The sequence below is a fragment of the Podarcis cretensis genome, assembly GCF_951804945.1.
Source record: "Podarcis cretensis genome assembly, chromosome: 8".
NCBI classification, from domain to species: Eukaryota; Metazoa; Chordata; class Lepidosauria; order Squamata; family Lacertidae; genus Podarcis; species Podarcis cretensis.
Window position 1 is genome coordinate 88,279,180 of NC_137177.1, and position 16,878 is coordinate 88,296,057.

The 16,878-nt window shown below is 43.9% G+C and overlaps 1 protein-coding gene across 7 annotated transcripts in view; it reads right to left on the reverse strand.

Annotated features, from left to right (window-relative positions):
• SLC23A2 (solute carrier family 23 member 2) overlaps positions 1-14,396 on the reverse strand; it is an 85,196-nt gene extending 70,800 nt beyond the window's left edge. For 2 of the 7 annotated variants that reach the window (XM_079987490.1, XM_079987489.1), the window contains exons 1-2: positions 14,129-14,395; positions 10,249-10,304 (exon numbers count right to left, since the gene is read on the reverse strand). Coding sequence is in view for 1 of the 7 variants with exons in the window: in XM_079987500.1 (XP_079843626.1) it covers positions 10,249-10,278 (30 nt within the window). In the remaining 6 variants the exon portion in view is untranslated. Of the gene's footprint in view, positions 1-8,649; positions 8,672-9,454; positions 9,587-10,248; positions 10,305-14,128 lie in introns of those variants that run through there. The other 5 variants (XM_079987491.1, XM_079987493.1, XM_079987500.1 and 2 more) reach the window with 4 other exon arrangements.
• Between the last annotated feature and the right edge of the window lie 2,482 nt (positions 14,397-16,878).

Genomic DNA, 16,878 nt, shown 5'->3' on the forward strand with positions numbered 1-16,878 from the left:
ATACTCGAAAAGCTACCAGTAACTAATAAACTGAAATTAGCATGGGGGAAAACAAAGAACGCTTTCACCCGGTGTGGTTCCTCTTTATTGCATATATAGGCCAACAAGATAAAGACCAACCTCCCCTGACAGCATGTGAATTGATATGGCTGGTTTAACCCAGCACACTGCAACCAACCAAATACAACCAGCCATGTCCTGGGCCCTCTGGCCTCTCACTTCACCAGCAAAAATAAGATACGTACTCACGTGATGCTGACACAAAAGCTCTGCTCATATACTATGCCAAAGAATGAAAGTTTACTGTGTGTCCCCTACTCTATTTCCTCCCCTCTCTCTCACCACTTCACTTTCCCCCTACGCCATATTGCCTATAACAATAATGTCTCACATAACAGACCTGCATGAAGGACTAAACTATTATTAAACAGAGACGTGTTATGTACCTTTGCTAGTCAAGAAAAACCTGTTAATAAAAACATATCCTTAAAAAGGAGATATAGGAGAACAGATGCTTAAATGACACCTCTGTGTTGCTGGGGAGAAGCAAATGAAGCCCTGCTTGTGGGCTTTCTCAATGGCTATGAATGATCCCTGTAAGAAGCAAGATGCTGGACAAGATGGGAGTTCTGGCCTGAATCAGAAGAGCTCCGCTTATGCCCACTGCAATATAGAGTGACACAGCAAAACTGCTGGCATGTTGTTTCTGTGTGCAGAGGTCAAGCTGAAAGGGAAGTTACTTTGATGAAGGGTGGAGAAAGGAAGCAAGTGCTTCAGGGCAGAGCAGAGAGGAGAAGGGTTACCATGGATGCCTGGGGATATAGCAACCCTTCAAGAACTGCTCAAGAACGTGCTGGAAAGGACATACCCACCAGCAGTCAATAGCAGACTACATCTTACAAGTCTATCAGGACTGCTCCTTACACTAGCAATTCTATCAGGACTGCTCCTTACACTAGCAATTCTGGGTTTCTTGTTAAGTGAATGCGGGCAAGGAGCTATGTATATATGGCAATAATAATTAATTTTATTATTTATATCCCGCCCATCTGGCTGGGTTTCCCAGCTATGTGCTCATCACATACCAGGGATCAGCAAACTTTTTCAGCAGGGGGCCAGTCCACTGTCCCTCAGACCTTGTGGGGGGCCAGACTATATTTTTTTGGGGGGGAATGAATGAATTCCTATGCCCCACAAATAACCCAGAGATGCATTTTAAATAAAAGCACACATTCTACTCATGTAAAAACACACTGATTCTGTCTGCGGGCCGGATTTAGAAGGCAATTGAGCCAGATCCAGGCCCCGGGCCTTAGTTTGTCTACCCATGACATAATCACGTGTTCTTTTCTATGTGCACATCTTAAATATTTGTGAAGCAGGCTTCAGGGCTCCACTAGACATTCAATAGCAAACAGAAATAAAAAGGAGGGGGCAGGGTGCTTTTCTGGGGGAGAAATGGCAGTCAGTGGCTGTTTAACTCAAATCTGCAAGGTTGGGCTTTCAGGTTGACTAGAGCAGTGTTTCCCAACCTTGGGCCTCCAGCTGTTTTTGGACTACAACTCCCATCATCCCTAGCTAGCAAGACCAGTGGTCAGGGATGATGGGAATTGTAGTTCAAAAACAGCTGGAGGCCCAAGGTTGGAAAACACTGGACTAGAGGAAAGGGCCTGAGGGCAGGGGAAAGGCGTCCTCCTTCCTGCCCTTCCCTGCAAACCTGCCTCACCAATGGTCCCTTTGTTGCACCTTAAAAACAAAACACTGGATTGGGAATTCTTCATTTGCAACCACATGTCAAGTTTTAGCTTCAGGGTAATGCTGAACCTCATGCACTAGTACAAAAGGAGAGGGAAAAGAGAATCAGAATGTTTTGAGAGAATCCATTACAGGTTATGTCTTATTTGTGGATATTCCAGACTAACTCTGATAACTCTGAAGGAGGAGGAATGGCACCCAGGGGAGTATATTTCAGGTAGTGAATTGCAGGGTACTTTGAGTATTCGCAGCTTAAAGACTTCCCATGCAGAGTCTCAAATCACACAAAAAGCTGGTTTTCTAGGCTCCAATCATGTGCTGTACCATAGCTCCACTTCCCTGTGACTGTGGGAGTGCAGTCCTGCTCAGCTCCTGTGCATGACCAGAGTCTACAGAGCTAATCGGAACCAGAAGAGTGGACATTTTTACAGCAAACAAGGTCATCTGTTTCATGCTGCAGGCAAAGATGAGATAGCCGGCTCTGTTGCCAAGATAAAAGGTTTGATCTCATCAAGAGAGATAATGCAAAGCCAGAAAACAGCACATTCCACAGAGCATGAGATAAATATGCCCTACTCCAGATATAAATCATACCATTGATAATAACCACTTAGTTTGTTTGTACAGTAAGGCACATTCACAAAGAATGGTGCTTTCCAAAGTATTTCAGGATGGGTCTCTACCCCAAGAGGCATACAATGTATATTTAACACAATGGAGTCAACTGAGGAAGGAAAAGGCAATGTCCAAACTGGAGCAATTTGTTGGCAAGGGAAATAGCATTTTATGGACAATTATAATTTCCCCCCCCCGCCGCCGCCCCAGAGTGGTGTTGTACCAGGTGACCATATGGCCGCCCAACTCACCTACCTAAGTCTCTGTTACGCACACCAAGCCACCCCTTCACCCATAATCAAATCAGACCTGACATTTAATAGCAACACCATCAGACCAGGAGGGTGGGGTTGGCTAACCAGTATCCTTAGATTCTGAAATACGGCAGACAGAGAGCAAGGGCTGTGATATAACTAGCCCTCCTCGTTGTCTCTGCATAACTTTGCCCAGCTTCAAACTACCCCCTGCCCAGCACCACAGAGATGGCAGCCTCATTCCCCTCCTCCGTCTCTGACCAGACACATACAGTGGTACCTCTGGTTAAGAACTTAATTCGTTCCGGAGGTCCATTCTTAACCTCAAACTGTTCTTAAGCTGAAGCACCACTTTAGCTAATGGGACCTCCTGCTGCCGCTGCGTGATTTCTGTTATCATCCTGAAGCAAAGTTCTTAACCCGAGGTACTATTTCTGGGTTTGCAGAGTCTGTAACCTGAAGTGTCTGTAACCTGAGGTGCCACTGTACTGCTGTTAACCCACCTCTAATCTTAATAGTAGAATGTAGAGAAATAAATAAAAGAGATCAATCCAACCATTCCAGTCAGAAACCACTCCATCTCTCACCTGGGGCACTCACTCAGGGGGGCAATTTGCTTCAGTTATTTGCACTTAAGCCTACTCTTATGGGAAGCGGGTGGTGCTGTGGTCTAAACCACAGAGCCTAGGGCTTGCCGATCAGAAGGTCGGCAGTTCAAATCCCTGTGACGGGGTGAGCTCCTGTTGCTCAGTCCCTGCTCCTGCCAACCTAGCAGTTTGAAAGCACGTCAAAAGTGCAAGTAGATAAATAGGTACCGCTCCGGCGGGAAGGTAAACAGCATTTCCGTGTGCTGCTCTGGTTCGCTAGAAGTGGCTTAGTCATGCTGGCCACATGACCCGGAAGCTGTCTGCGGACAAACGCGGGCTCCCTCGGCAGGAAAGCGAGATGAGCGCCGCAACCCCAGAGTCGTCCATGACTGGACTTAATGGTCAGGGGTACCTTTACCTTTACCTAAGCCTACTCATAACTACTACAGCAGGAAGTTCTAGGAAAGAACTGCTTGCTAAAACTATGGATTGGATAAGAATGCTCCAAGTTGAATGCGGACATTGTTAATGCAATCACTGTGTTTGGAACAAAAGGATTATGAACAACTTGGATGTCACATAGAGGAGGGAGAAAGGTTGTTTTCTGCTGCTCCAGAGAAGCGGACACGGAGCAATGGTTCCAAACTACAAGAAAGAAGATTCCACCTAAACATTAGGAAGAACTTCCTGACAGTAAGAGCTGTTTGACAGTGGAATTTGCTGCCAAGGAGTGTGGTGGAGTCTCCTTCTTTGGAGGTCTTGAAGCAGAGGCTTGACAACCATATGTCAGGAGTGCTCTGATGGTGTTTCCTGCTTGGCAGGGGGTTGGACTCAATGGCCCTTGTGGTCTCTTCCAACTCTATGATTCTATGATTCTATGAACTTTTGAATCCCACAGGTTAATGGCACCTCTTACCACATGTATGAACAGATATGAGAAACTGCTAAGAAAATTGAGAAAAAGGAGAAAAAATTAAAGCAGGGCAGGGCAAAACCTAACATTCAAGCAAGTTCAAGAGACTCCGGATTTGCAAGTGCCTATCAGAAACATTTAAAAGAACAAAACAAAAATCAGATTTCATTATTGATTTTGTTATGGTTCTAATAAAGCAATCTGCTGTGCAAGATAATTGTGAGCCTTGCCACAATCCTGGCAATTAGCTGACCAACTATATTAATCCTAACAGCAGGCATAACACTTCTGTCCCCCTTCCCATTCATGTTCTGCCATGTTCAAGGTGCAGTGTCAAAATGAAGTGCTATTTCACAACTGCAAGGCCAACATAACTGTAAGTGAACTTGCTGGCACACTAGAAAATGGTTTTCAAGAATAGCCTTCACTCCACAACTAAATCCATCTTCCCCAACCAGGTGCCCTCCCATCAGTTTTTGCCAGCAAGCATAGCTGTATGGTGATGGAGTGCTAGGCATTGTAGTCTAAAATATCTAGAAGGTAGCAGGTTGGGGAAAGCTGAACTAAATCAACACAAAATTATTTTATTGGACCAAGTTTGCAGAAATGCAAGTCGCAATTTGTGACCACCTAATTATTATAATGAGCTATTACTTCCTTTAACCAATAAAACAAATGATAAGAAACAAAAACAACTGGAGACCCATGTTTGGGAAACCCAGAGTACCAACTGTAACAAAACATACATTTTTTTACCCAAACAAATGAGTGTTGTTGTTGTTTTACACTTGATCACTATAAAATATGTGCTACTACCACACTGAATATTCTTCACCAAAGGTAGTGTAAGAATCATGTCTCATGAGTTGTTTGGTAACACAGTTGTTAGCTCCCCAAAACAGAATACACAGCAGGCAAGGCAATCTGGTTCACAGGTTCAAAGTTTATAAATGTGGAGGTATCAAGCTTCAAGCAACATGGATCTCTTTTAGCAGGCAAGATGACGTTACTATTTTTCAATTATATTAAAACTGGGGACGTCAGTACTTAATTACAAATTCACTAATCAGTTACTTCTACATATGTATTTTGTTCTAACAGCAAAATTAGGGTAAACAGCTATGAATCTTTTTAATAAAATTTGTTACTGACATGAGGATTTAGAAAAAGGGCTAATAAATGATTAATAAATTTAAGCTTTGATCCTGTACCAGTTTGCCTGGAAGTAAGCCCCACTGAAATGAATGTGAATTCTTCTGACTACACTGCTAATGTTTTAGTAAACATGTCAAGTTTGTTATAAGAATTTCAGTGATGTACTCTGTCAGTGAATTAGAGTGGCCCAATTCTTAACTAATACTGAACCAAACCACCACTACACATGAATGTGCAAGCATGCAGGTGCTCAAGAGGTAAACTGGTAGCCACTTCCTTTCCCCCGATCCTCTTGCTAGCCACACTACCAGGAGCTAAGTCATGTTTGCCTTAGCATTACATCCCAACCCAGGCTCCAGAGAAACCAGGCTCACTCCATAGAAACCATGAGCTGCAGCCAAAGTTGTCCTTGGCTTACTGCTTCTGCTTTGCTTGCAGTGAGACAACTCATGACCCTGACCCATGCACCCAGGGGGTGGGTCAGAATCCAGACATAATGCATAGCCAACCTCTGGCTTAGCTTAAGGTAGTGCAGGAGGACCAGGAGAGGGAGTGGAGCACCAGAGAGGGAGCACTAGTTCTCCTCCAAGTAGTCACACACTAATGCATTCATGCCCAGCCATGGTTTGGCTTAGCGTGGCATGCAAACTATCCCAGTGCATCCTCTTATGTATAAAACACACCCTGTTTACTTGCACAGCGGCTCTTCTTCACATCACACTGTTAATAGAAAGTTGCCCCGGGTGGTGGAGCATCCTACAAGGTAGAACTCTATTTGTGGAGTGCCCTTCCTCTATAAGTACATTCAGTGCTGACACCACATCATTTTTGGCAACAAGTAAAGACATATCTGTTCTCTTAGGCTTTTTAGGTGTTCAATGACTGGTTGTTTTAGTCTTCGCTGTTAAGCAGTTTGCAATTATTTCGTTTGCCATTGTTTCTAACAATGTTTTGTTGGTTTCACTAACTTTTTTGTAATCACTACTTTATGTCGAACCCCACCCTGGTACTGTACTGATGAAGAAGGCTGGGTTATGAAAACATTGAAAGAAATAAATTTGTCTGATGCTTCCCACAGTTACAGGGAGAAGTTAGTTATCCCCCTCTTTGAGGAGACCCACCATCTGTAGTGCCTCCAACAGTGATTTTCTGTCCATTCAACAAATTACTAGCTGTCACAACAGTGTTCAGAAAAAAAAAATTCCAACTATAATTAGTACAACAGATGCATTGTTCCAAGCCTTAAAAAGTTATTGAATGATCGGTGAAAGTCAGAGTGATTCAATATAAAAAAGCAAACAGGCAAAGAGCTATCTTCTAAAAATAAAATTATGGTGCCGACATTGTATATGATCATAACATTTACACCTAAAGCTAAATATACGTTTACTAATAGAGGGGGTTACAAATGAAGGACCTTTAACACCACATTGGGAGCCAGGCCAGCAGTCGTCTACACCAAGCTTAGCTGAAGCTTAACCAACAGAAATATGGTGCAAAAAGCCATTACGTAGTTGTAGCAAGTGGTTTAGAACCATGAGAGCCAATGTTGGCAGAAAGCATCCACTACCCAAAACCCATCTGACAGACCCACATAGCTGGGTTTCCACCAAATCTGAATGCCTTCTGAAGCTTCTTGTCCTTTCCACACTCAGTGTCCTTTCCATATCTCACATAACCTTAACAAAGCCTTTCCTGAACCATCCAAGCTTCTCCATTGCCACGACACGCCCCAACTCAATTTTGTTCACTCCCCAACTCAATTTTGTTCCAATGCCTGACTAGTCCGCATCATGATAATCTATTGTAGATTAGAAGCCTCCGAGCAGGAATAATTGTCACTTAGGCACTTTATACAACACCTGGCATATTAAATCAGCATTCAGAAGCAGTAAAGGTACTGATGAGGCCACAATCCACATGAACAATCCAAAACATGTCCCATAATCCTGTGAGAACTAACTAACATGCTGAAACAGAAAGAGTTACCTTCATACAGAGAGCTTCTTAAGAACATTTTTGGCAGATCCCACAGAAACCCTTACTAAGCATCCTCCACACAGTCTGATCCAGTCGGCTCTTGTACAACTTTTGTTCAACTTTAGCTATAGCTGTAGTAATATCTCATTTCCCCCCCCCTAGACCACCTATCTATAAGCCATTGGCTTTGTGCTTTACATTCTTTCTTGAAACAGCAGCAGTAACGTAGATGTATCCAGTCTGAAAACTTTTCCTACAGTCCTGATTCTGTAGCATGGAGGTTTGACAAGGAACACAATACATTTTTGAACGCAGGTCAGAGGCACTGAGCCATTAAAGAATGATTATGCAAGCTGGTCCTTGGATGAAGGATAACAGCTTGCTTACCAAAAAAACAACAACACACACACACATGCTATTTTCTTATTATACAACTTGGACAGAGCCCTAATGTCTTTTTGCTAAAATACGCTTGTCATGAAATACTTAACAGGGCAAATGAAGGAATTTCAGCTTCAGTAAGTTCAGACAGAGGTGGCAACCAGCATTAGACCAAGTAGGGCAGCAGATTTTGGGTATCACTGAGGGCAGCGGTGGGCAGGGATAGGTCTGACATATACAGTCCAACCTACTTAGATGTTTTGCTGAACAAAAGCTAATATGAATTCACAACAAGAATTCTACTGTCTCCTTGCTCATTTCAACAAGGCTTATACAGGCAACCTTTCTAAGGGAGGATATCCTATTGTTAAGTAGGTAGGGTGTCATTTGGATTTTTTTAACTCAGGCACAAAAATGTCTTGTGCTAGCAGAGGATGTCAATTTCCATATCGTTTTTTGGCTATTAATTACTGCCACAGCTGGAATTCTTCACATTGGGTTTAGCAGCCTGCCTGCTCATGAGACAAGAAGGAAGCATATCAGTAGAAGTATCCTACTGCATGACATTTTATTTGCCAAAGCACTAGGCATGGCAGTGACGTTAACACATTTTATTCCAAAACACGTGAGGAAGAACTTTATGAGCTACAAACTTCTGACAGACATCAAAAATATTTTAAAGTGCTTCTCTGTGCTCAAATGTTACAATATCTGTGTTTATGCTTCTGAATATATTCAAGTTTTGCAGCCAAGAAACAATGAGAGTAGAGCAAAGCAAGAATAATTGATCAGTGTACCGTAAATCTCTCTTTGGCAGAATCAAGCTAGGGTGATTTATAACCAAGCTAGGGTAATTTATAACTATCCTTTCTTCAACCAAACTGCATTCTAATCAAATTGCCTACAAATTGCTTATAACAAACCTATCCTACTGCTATTAGAAAGTCTGGAGCTACAGTACAGATTATTTAATGAAAGTATGTTGCTCAAACTATTAAGAATTTCTCACTTGTATAATGCTTGAACTCCAGTAGCCTGCCAATACTAGATCTCGCATAGTGACACTTATGTGCTTTCGTCCACAAATCCTAAGCTCTTTATACATCAGTACAGCAACAAGTATTCTAGCAACAACTGAAAAGCAAACATTTCAGCTGTCATCTGAAAAACAGTTAAATGATTTGAAGCACACCGTCTTTCCTGCAAAGGTTATCCATTCCATAGACCGACACATAACATTTTTCTCCACATTTATCTTCACCAAGACAGCTGGATGCAACCCTATATAGGCAAGGGTTTTTTTAATGTTTAACATTTTATTATGTTTTTATATACGTTGGAAGCCATCCAGAGTGGCTGGGGCAACCCAGTCAGATGGGTCAGGTATAAATAATAAAAGTATTATTATTATTGACTAGGAGGTCCCTAGGAGGAGGGTATGCAGTTATAATGTTAACTCCTGCTATATATTATCTGCATGCATCTTAAGAAATTAGTGACTCCAGCTGGAATAAACTACTTTCAGTTAGATACCCCATCCTCATTGGTTACTAATAGGTTTAGATGACTGATCACATTCAGTTGGTGGATCAAAGACAGAGAACTAATCACCAAGCTATCAGAGAAGCAATAGCTTTCACGTGACACTGAAGGTTGTATCTAATCATTACAACAACCTTCAACGAGAAGACAGGTTGAACAAATGCCAAGGGGAAAAATAAATGCCAGATAAATTCTTTTAAAAATGGTAATAATCTTTATTAGATTTATCAGAACCCACCAGTGAGCTGCAGAAGCCAAGCATAGTGACTCACCAAGTTTCCAGAAATGGATATTGGGGGGAGGAGAGGCAATCAGCATCAGGTATTGTTTGAAGGTCGGTTGGTTTAATTTATAACATTTTAATTTAATCCTTTCCCCAGGGTAGCATACATTGCCCCTCACACTATCTGATTCTCACAAGACCCCCGTATAGAAGATAAGGAAAATGTTGATAGGCCCAAGGTCATCCAGGGAGCTCCATGGCTGAGTGAGACCTTGAATCTCCCTGGTCTGACACTGTCACCACATTAACAATACATTTTCTAAAAGTAAAGTAAGTCCACAACTTATGTGGGAGTTACCTCCCAGGATTTCAGGCAGCAGTCTTTCCCAGCCCTACCACTGAGCTATGCCCCCTTTTATAGAGGGGCATGACATCTCTCCTGGTAATAAACATTTGAATCTATGATGCTCAGAACAAGAATGTAAACCAGTAGATTTCATTTGAAGGTGGGCATGTTACTGAAGCAGAGACTTGGGAGGCAAGACTGGCTGCTGCAGATCTATTTAGAAAGGTGGTGCAACACAAGAGAAATTTTTGGTCCGCTGTGCAAACCTCAAGCTTTCAAAGAATTGGTGAATAGCCCAATTTCTGTTATTTTGAAGAGAATAAAAGTCCTCGTTCCTCTACAAATTGCAGGGAAAGTATTTTCCTAAGACTTTTATCAAAACCAAAGATAATCCTTCTGGTCAAAACATATTCCTCTTTACATCCCATTCCAGCTTTGAAGTCAGCAACAGAACACAGAATGCAGCTTTATTTTTCCATCTTTAATCTTTTCCCTACCTTTCTCGACATCATGCAGGACATTCCCATTTGTTAATATCCTCTTCCTGCAGTTTCTGAGTAAAACAAAAAGTATGTTTTAACTTAATGAACAGCTTTTCATAACAGCTTCTTTAACAAACACTATTATTCTCCAAGCACTTTCATGAGGAAGACTGCCTTCATTTAAGAATAAAATCCCAACATCTGTCAACTGTTTGTCTATCCTGCCCTATCCCTGACATCTTTTGCAATACCTACAACACTCCCTAGCATTGCTTACTAGATCGTTTTCATATGACCATCTTCTTGTGATATCCATTGTAACTGATGGGTATTTTGTGGTTTGCTATGTTATATTGTTTTGATTGGTTGATTGTATTTGTGGTATCTTTCTTTTGTATTAATATGTTGTTAACCGCTTTGGAGACCTTTGGGCCAAAAAGCAATACTGTATATAAATAAAACACAACACAACTTATACGGTCTCAGCCATCCTTGGCATGCAGAGAAGCGGCCACTGTGTTTAAGTTGTTACACAGCTGAGATGCTACTAGCATTACATTTCCCATTTCCCTATGTGTGTCCACTTAAGACACTGAGGACTGTCAAGCACCTCCTGCATCTTTGACCTGTGGTACATCCACAGGCAACAGCAGAAGAGAACTTACTGCACCAAAACAGCATCTTGCTCTTACAGTTAATTGCTCAGCCACTATTATTTTAGGCAGAGCGGACTTTTCTAACTGCCTACATAACCAAACAGGTCAATAGTTTTCAATTACACTGCTGATATTTGATCACACACAGGATCCCTATGTCACCTAATTATAACAGCTTGCATATAGCTTCATGAAGAATCTGTGAAAATCAACACTGAGCTTCTATAAAGTTGGAGGGAAGCAGTTTAGTATTCTGTAGAGGAGGGAAGTGATATTTCTAGTTAATCCTCACTGATTTCAAGCATGGTTACTTGGAAACAAGTTTGTCTGAAATCAATGAGATCTACTTCCAATATTTACTGGCATTGTGGGCTGTAGAGCAAGTTATAACATAAGGCATTACTATACAGTGGAAAATAACAATTCGGGAGAGGGGACTATAATCCTAATATTTTATACTGTGCTTTGTTATCTACTGCACCCCACCCCCACCCCGCAATTCACCAGGCATTATACTCTGCTAGGAAGAATACATGCTAAGGTGTGACCTATCTTTGTTCTTAAAAGTTAATCAGGTATCAAGATGGTGCATCTAAACCTATTTACTAGTATAAATTACAGAGAAAAACAAAAATTCCAAGCAACATTCATTTCTGCCCTCCAATCTAGTTTCTTGTTCATTCATTTTGTTTACAGCCTATTAACCAAACATCAATGGTTGTTCCAGGATAGCTTTTGTTCCTAGCATCAGACCATCGAAGAATTAAGATTTCACACTAAGCTTCCTATCAACTATGATCTTTAACAACTACCTTTAAAAAAACATCCAAGGGTGAAGACTCTTCTTTTGGTATAGATTGCTTCCAATGCTGCTGGAGTGCAAGATCCAGTCAACAAGGGCAATTGTGTAGATAAGCAAACTGCTTGGACTACATGACATGGTAGGATTCTATACATTAATTGTCTGATGTTCTCTCAATTCCTAGTCAGTAGAGGGCTGAAAATGGCCAATCTATTATTTGCTCTGACACCTCTTCCCAGTGTCACTCACTTCTTGCACCACCTCCCCAAAATGCACAAATCTAAATAGTCAGTCCACACCCACACTCAGTATTTGTCCAGCATTTCCAGTCCTGCAGAGTCTCCAACTTTCCAGTTAAACAAGGACTAAAATGAGGGCTAAAAACTGTCCAGCAACAGAGCACTCATTGACCCAGAATCCTTGAGAGACAATGCAATCAATTCTGACAAGGAAAATCAATTATTTCAGTCATTCAAAGCAAATTCATTGATTGTTTTGATTTTCAAGAGGGAACTGGGCATTCAAAGAAAATAGATAGAATAGCTAGAATAGGAGCAGATCAAGGTTGTGTTCCAAGCTTATCTTTGAAGGGCAGGGGAATACCTATGTCAGTTTCAAAATGAAGGAATGAAAAGTGAGCGTGCATATACTGCTTTGGTAGAATATACTATCTTTTAAGAATACAGTACGTGTATGGATTCAGCAACATTAGTAGGTATCAGCTACGTCATTCAGTTTTAGAGAATACATTTTATCTATAAGCTGGGGAGAGGCTTGAATGATGCTGCTCAGTGAAAGAGAGAAGAGTTAATTCCTTGTCCTCCAATATTTTAATATACAATAAATGCTTCCTAGTTTGAAAGGCAGGCAGTTTATGAGTTAAAGTTACAGAAACACACTATCCCTGCATCAATTTTAAATTAGTCCCAACCAGACAGGGAATGTAGTCTATCACTGCAGGTGAATTAACCTAAATTCTTCACCTGGTTTATAAGCCTTATATGTCTGCCACCCATTTTGTTTCAAAAAAAGATGGACATACAAGTGAAAGGGAGAGGTTACACCCAGGAGTGTGTTAGGGAGAAAGCATTCATTTTTAATCAGATGGATGATTCTCGCTGGCACCAACCCATTTCAATCCTCTTATCCTTTTCCAACAGTCAATTTGAAGGCAAAAACCCTGCAGTAATTAGCTAGATGTTCGCTCTGGTATCACACAGAGAATGGCTAGAATGCTATTATTAATGTACCAACAAGAAGGGAGCAAAATGAGGCTAATATCTGCTGTAGTAACAAGGCATTATCAGGGAGACAGAGACAGACAGAGAAACAGAAGTGACGGAATGAATATATCATACGATAACAAGGCTTTTGTAGTTACAGCTACGGAGGCAACAAACTGGGTTAACATAAAAAGAAACAGAAAGATACTTAAAGTGCCCATAAGTGGAGGAAACGGGTTGCTACAAGTAGAAAGCCAGAACTCAAATCAGCTGTGGGGGGTGGGAAGAAAGGAGAACCAGGGGCCGCTCACCTCAGAAAAGATGTGAAAAGGGGCAGAGGATATGATGGCAAATGCCATAGCTTGGCATGGAGGAAAAAATATGTGTATCTAGGCTGCAACCATCAGGGTCTAGGGGGGGGGGGGAGAGGAACAGCAGGTTTCCTATAGGCAGAAGATGCCAAGGTGGAAAGAAGGGGCAACTGAGGGACCACATTTGTGTGAACGCACACATGGGAATCAATGACTCCAGGCACATTGTAAAGAGGAGTTCGCGGAAGGGTGTGACAGCTGTGCATGCTGCAACTATTAACATTGCACAAAACAGTGTACAGTACAAAGGTTAGTATGGATTATTCGGGGGGGGAGGGCAGAGAAGAAGGGGGGTTGCAATAACTGCGCCTTATAAACCAGGAGATGCAAAGAGTAGAAACAAAGCGAAGTCGTGAACTACTGATCCAGGTAGCCAAAAGAAAAAGAGGTGTAAATTCCGAATATTTAGAGGGGAAGGGCATAAGAGGTGAACAAAATGGGCTATGTTGGGGGGTGGGGGCGGGGAGGTAGGCAGATGGGCGCGGGACCCACCTTTTTGGATCGGAGGGGGGGTCGTTATTCTGGGGCAAAGCGATGCTTGGAGAGGCCGGTCAAGGGGGGGGGTCCCTGGGCGGGCGTGTAAGGATAACGGGGCGGATTTGGGCCTGACAGGGCGAGAAGAAACCAGCGACCATGGAAAGAAACGAAACGAGAAAGGGATGCTCAGGAAGGATGGCGAAGCCAGGGAGGGAGGGAGGGAGGGAAGGAGCCCAGAAATAACCTGGATATTTTTTTTGGGGGGGCGAGGCATCGGTGGGGGGCCCGGACAGGTGGGCGTTAATGGAAGAACGGGGCAGAGCCCCCCGCCCCTTTCCCTATCCGAGCGACCTTCCCTCCCCTCACCTGCCATGGCTGGAAGCGGCTGGAAATGGCGGCGGCTGAGGCGGCCTGGAGTGGCTGCGCTCCCTCGCAGAGCGGCGGAGACTGAGGGAGCGCGAGCGAGGGGACTTGGCGGCCGAGGCATGGAAGAGGAGGAGGAGCGGGAGGCGGAGGAGGTAGGACGCGAGGGCGGGCGGGCGGGCGGGCAGGCGAGCGAGGGCCGCCCCCTCCTCACAAGATGGCGCCTTCCGCCGCGGCCCCTCAGGCTGCGCGGAAAGAGCGCGGGCGGCGCCGGCCTTCCTTTCTCGCGTCTCCCCCCACCCCTCTAGCCAGGGGTGATGGCGGCGGCGGCGGCGGCGGCGTCTCGGAAGCGGCGGCTGCGGCTGCTTCTCCCACCGCGGCCCCTTCCGCGGCTTGGAGGGAGGCGGGGATGGAGATAGCGCCGCCGCCACCGCCGCCGCCTTTGTTCTTCTCTGAGGAGGCTGCTGCGCTCGCTGTTGGCTTTCATAAACGGATTAATCCATATGCTGTGTGTGTATATATCTCTATATATTTCTGTCTTATCTTATCTAGGCGATGTACATGAAACGGGAAAACCTATTTTCCATAAAATCCTCGGAGTGGAATAAACGACCTGCCTAGATTACGCATTCAGACAGGATATATTTTATTATTATTATTATTAACTGAATTTATATGCCGCCTTATACCCGCAAGTCTACCCAAATACGTTAATTCGACCATATATTTATTTTTTATATCCCCCCCCCCCTGTATTTTGATACAGAATATGTTAATACGTGTGTGAGAGGGAATTTATTATTGCTGCTGTTATTTGCCTCAGCAAATAAGCCCCAGTTCCGTCATTTGAGGGGGGCGGTGGCTCAGCATCAGTTTAAGCCCCAAAGGAAACTTGGCCGACAAATAAGAAAAGGAGCCAATTGTTTTATTTCCGTCCTCTCAGGGCGAGTTTCTTCTGAGTTGTGGTGACAGGCAGAAATGCAACAGGTTCAGCTGCCCACCCCACTCCGTGCGACGCTCTCCCCTGGCTACTCATGGTTCTGTTCTGGGTCTCAGCTTAGCCCCAGCACCCAGGTGCCTGTCAGCTCTTTGGGACTACAACTCCCATCAGCCCCTGAATCGTATAGTTGTGCTTGATGGGGCTGATGGGAACTGTAGTCCAAAACCCCTGGGAGTCCACCAGGTTGGGAATCACCAGCACGCCTGCTTGTGGGCTTCCCACTGAGGCATCAGACTGGCCGCTGTGGGGTACAAGGTGTGCTTGGTTTTTTCCTGCCTGCCCCAAAGCTTTTTAGAGGTGGCCTACCTGAATGGTAGGGACGCAGGTGGCGCTGTGGGTGAAATCCTCAGCGCCTAGGGCTTGCTGATCGAAAGGTCGGCGGTTCGAATCCCTGCAGCGGGGTGCGCTCCCGCTGCTCGGTCCCAGCGCCTGCCAACCTAGCAGTTCGAAAGCACCTCCGGGTGCAAGTAGATAAATAGGGACCGCTTACCAGCGGGAAGGTAAACGGCGTTTCCGTGTGCGGCTCTGGCTCGCCAGAGCAGCAATGTCATGCTGGCCACGTGACCCGGAAGTGTCTCCGGACAGCGCTGGCCCCTGGCCTTTTAAGTGAGATGGGCGCACAACCCCAGAGTCTGTCAAGACTGGCCCATACGGGCAGGGGTACCTTTACCTTTTACCTGAATGGGGGTGAAAAAAGGGAACACCTCCTAAAAAAAACCAATTTCTGGGTTCAGGGTAGCACCTGACTACTTATGGTTGGGTCTACAGTATATTGATTTTTTAAATAAAAATTATAGGGCACGTTTTGCCTGGTATTATAGGAATTCTAAGGTCTCATATATATATATAAATCATATGTATGTATTTGCCTTGTAGATTTATGATCATAAGTATATAAACCACATGTCTGAAATAACATAGGAGAACAATCCTGAAGCCATTTTGACTCTTCCAGCCACCTCAAAAATTCTCTGCAGTAAGGAAGGAAATGGGGAAACCTCCCCATTGTCTCTTTGCTCACAAATCCTGTCTTAAGGGCGTATTGTGTATGAATAGGGTGAGCCTGTGACCTGGATTCAGGAACTAAGTATTTAGCATCTCAAAAGGAATGGCCCAGGTGAAGCAATCAATCCTGCCAGACAGGATTTATGCTGTAGCCCGCCTCCTTCTGTGATGTATGCATGATGTTTTGGGGGTGGTCTCTGGCTACAGGATGGGCAACTTCAAAAGTCTATAGAAGGGCTTGCGCACCATTATTCTGGGACTGGGTCCTTCCTGACTCCTGTGGTTGTGGGCGCCCTGTTGCAACAGTTAATAAAGATCAGGCTCGCTAGCTGCCTCGCTTCTTAATACAGTGGACCCTCCGGATACAAGCTTAATTTGTTCTGGGGGTCCATACGTACCCCAAAAAGTTCGCATCTAGAGGCGCTACTTCTGCGCGCACATGCGGCACGTTATAGCGCTTCTGAGCATGCATGCGCGGCAAAACCCAGAAGTATACACTTCCGGGTTTGCCGCGTTCGCAACCTGAAAGTTACGTTACTGAGGGTCCACTGTATTCTCTGGTTGGCCTCTGTTATTTTCTCCTACCAATAGAGAACCTACTTGTGGACTCTATACGGGCTCTTAGATACCCCATAGGAGACAGGGAGCAGTTTTTTTCTTATAACACTGGGAACCATGTGTATACTGCCTTGAGTTACATGATGGAAGAAATCCAGATATAAATGTAATAAATAGTACTGAACAATAC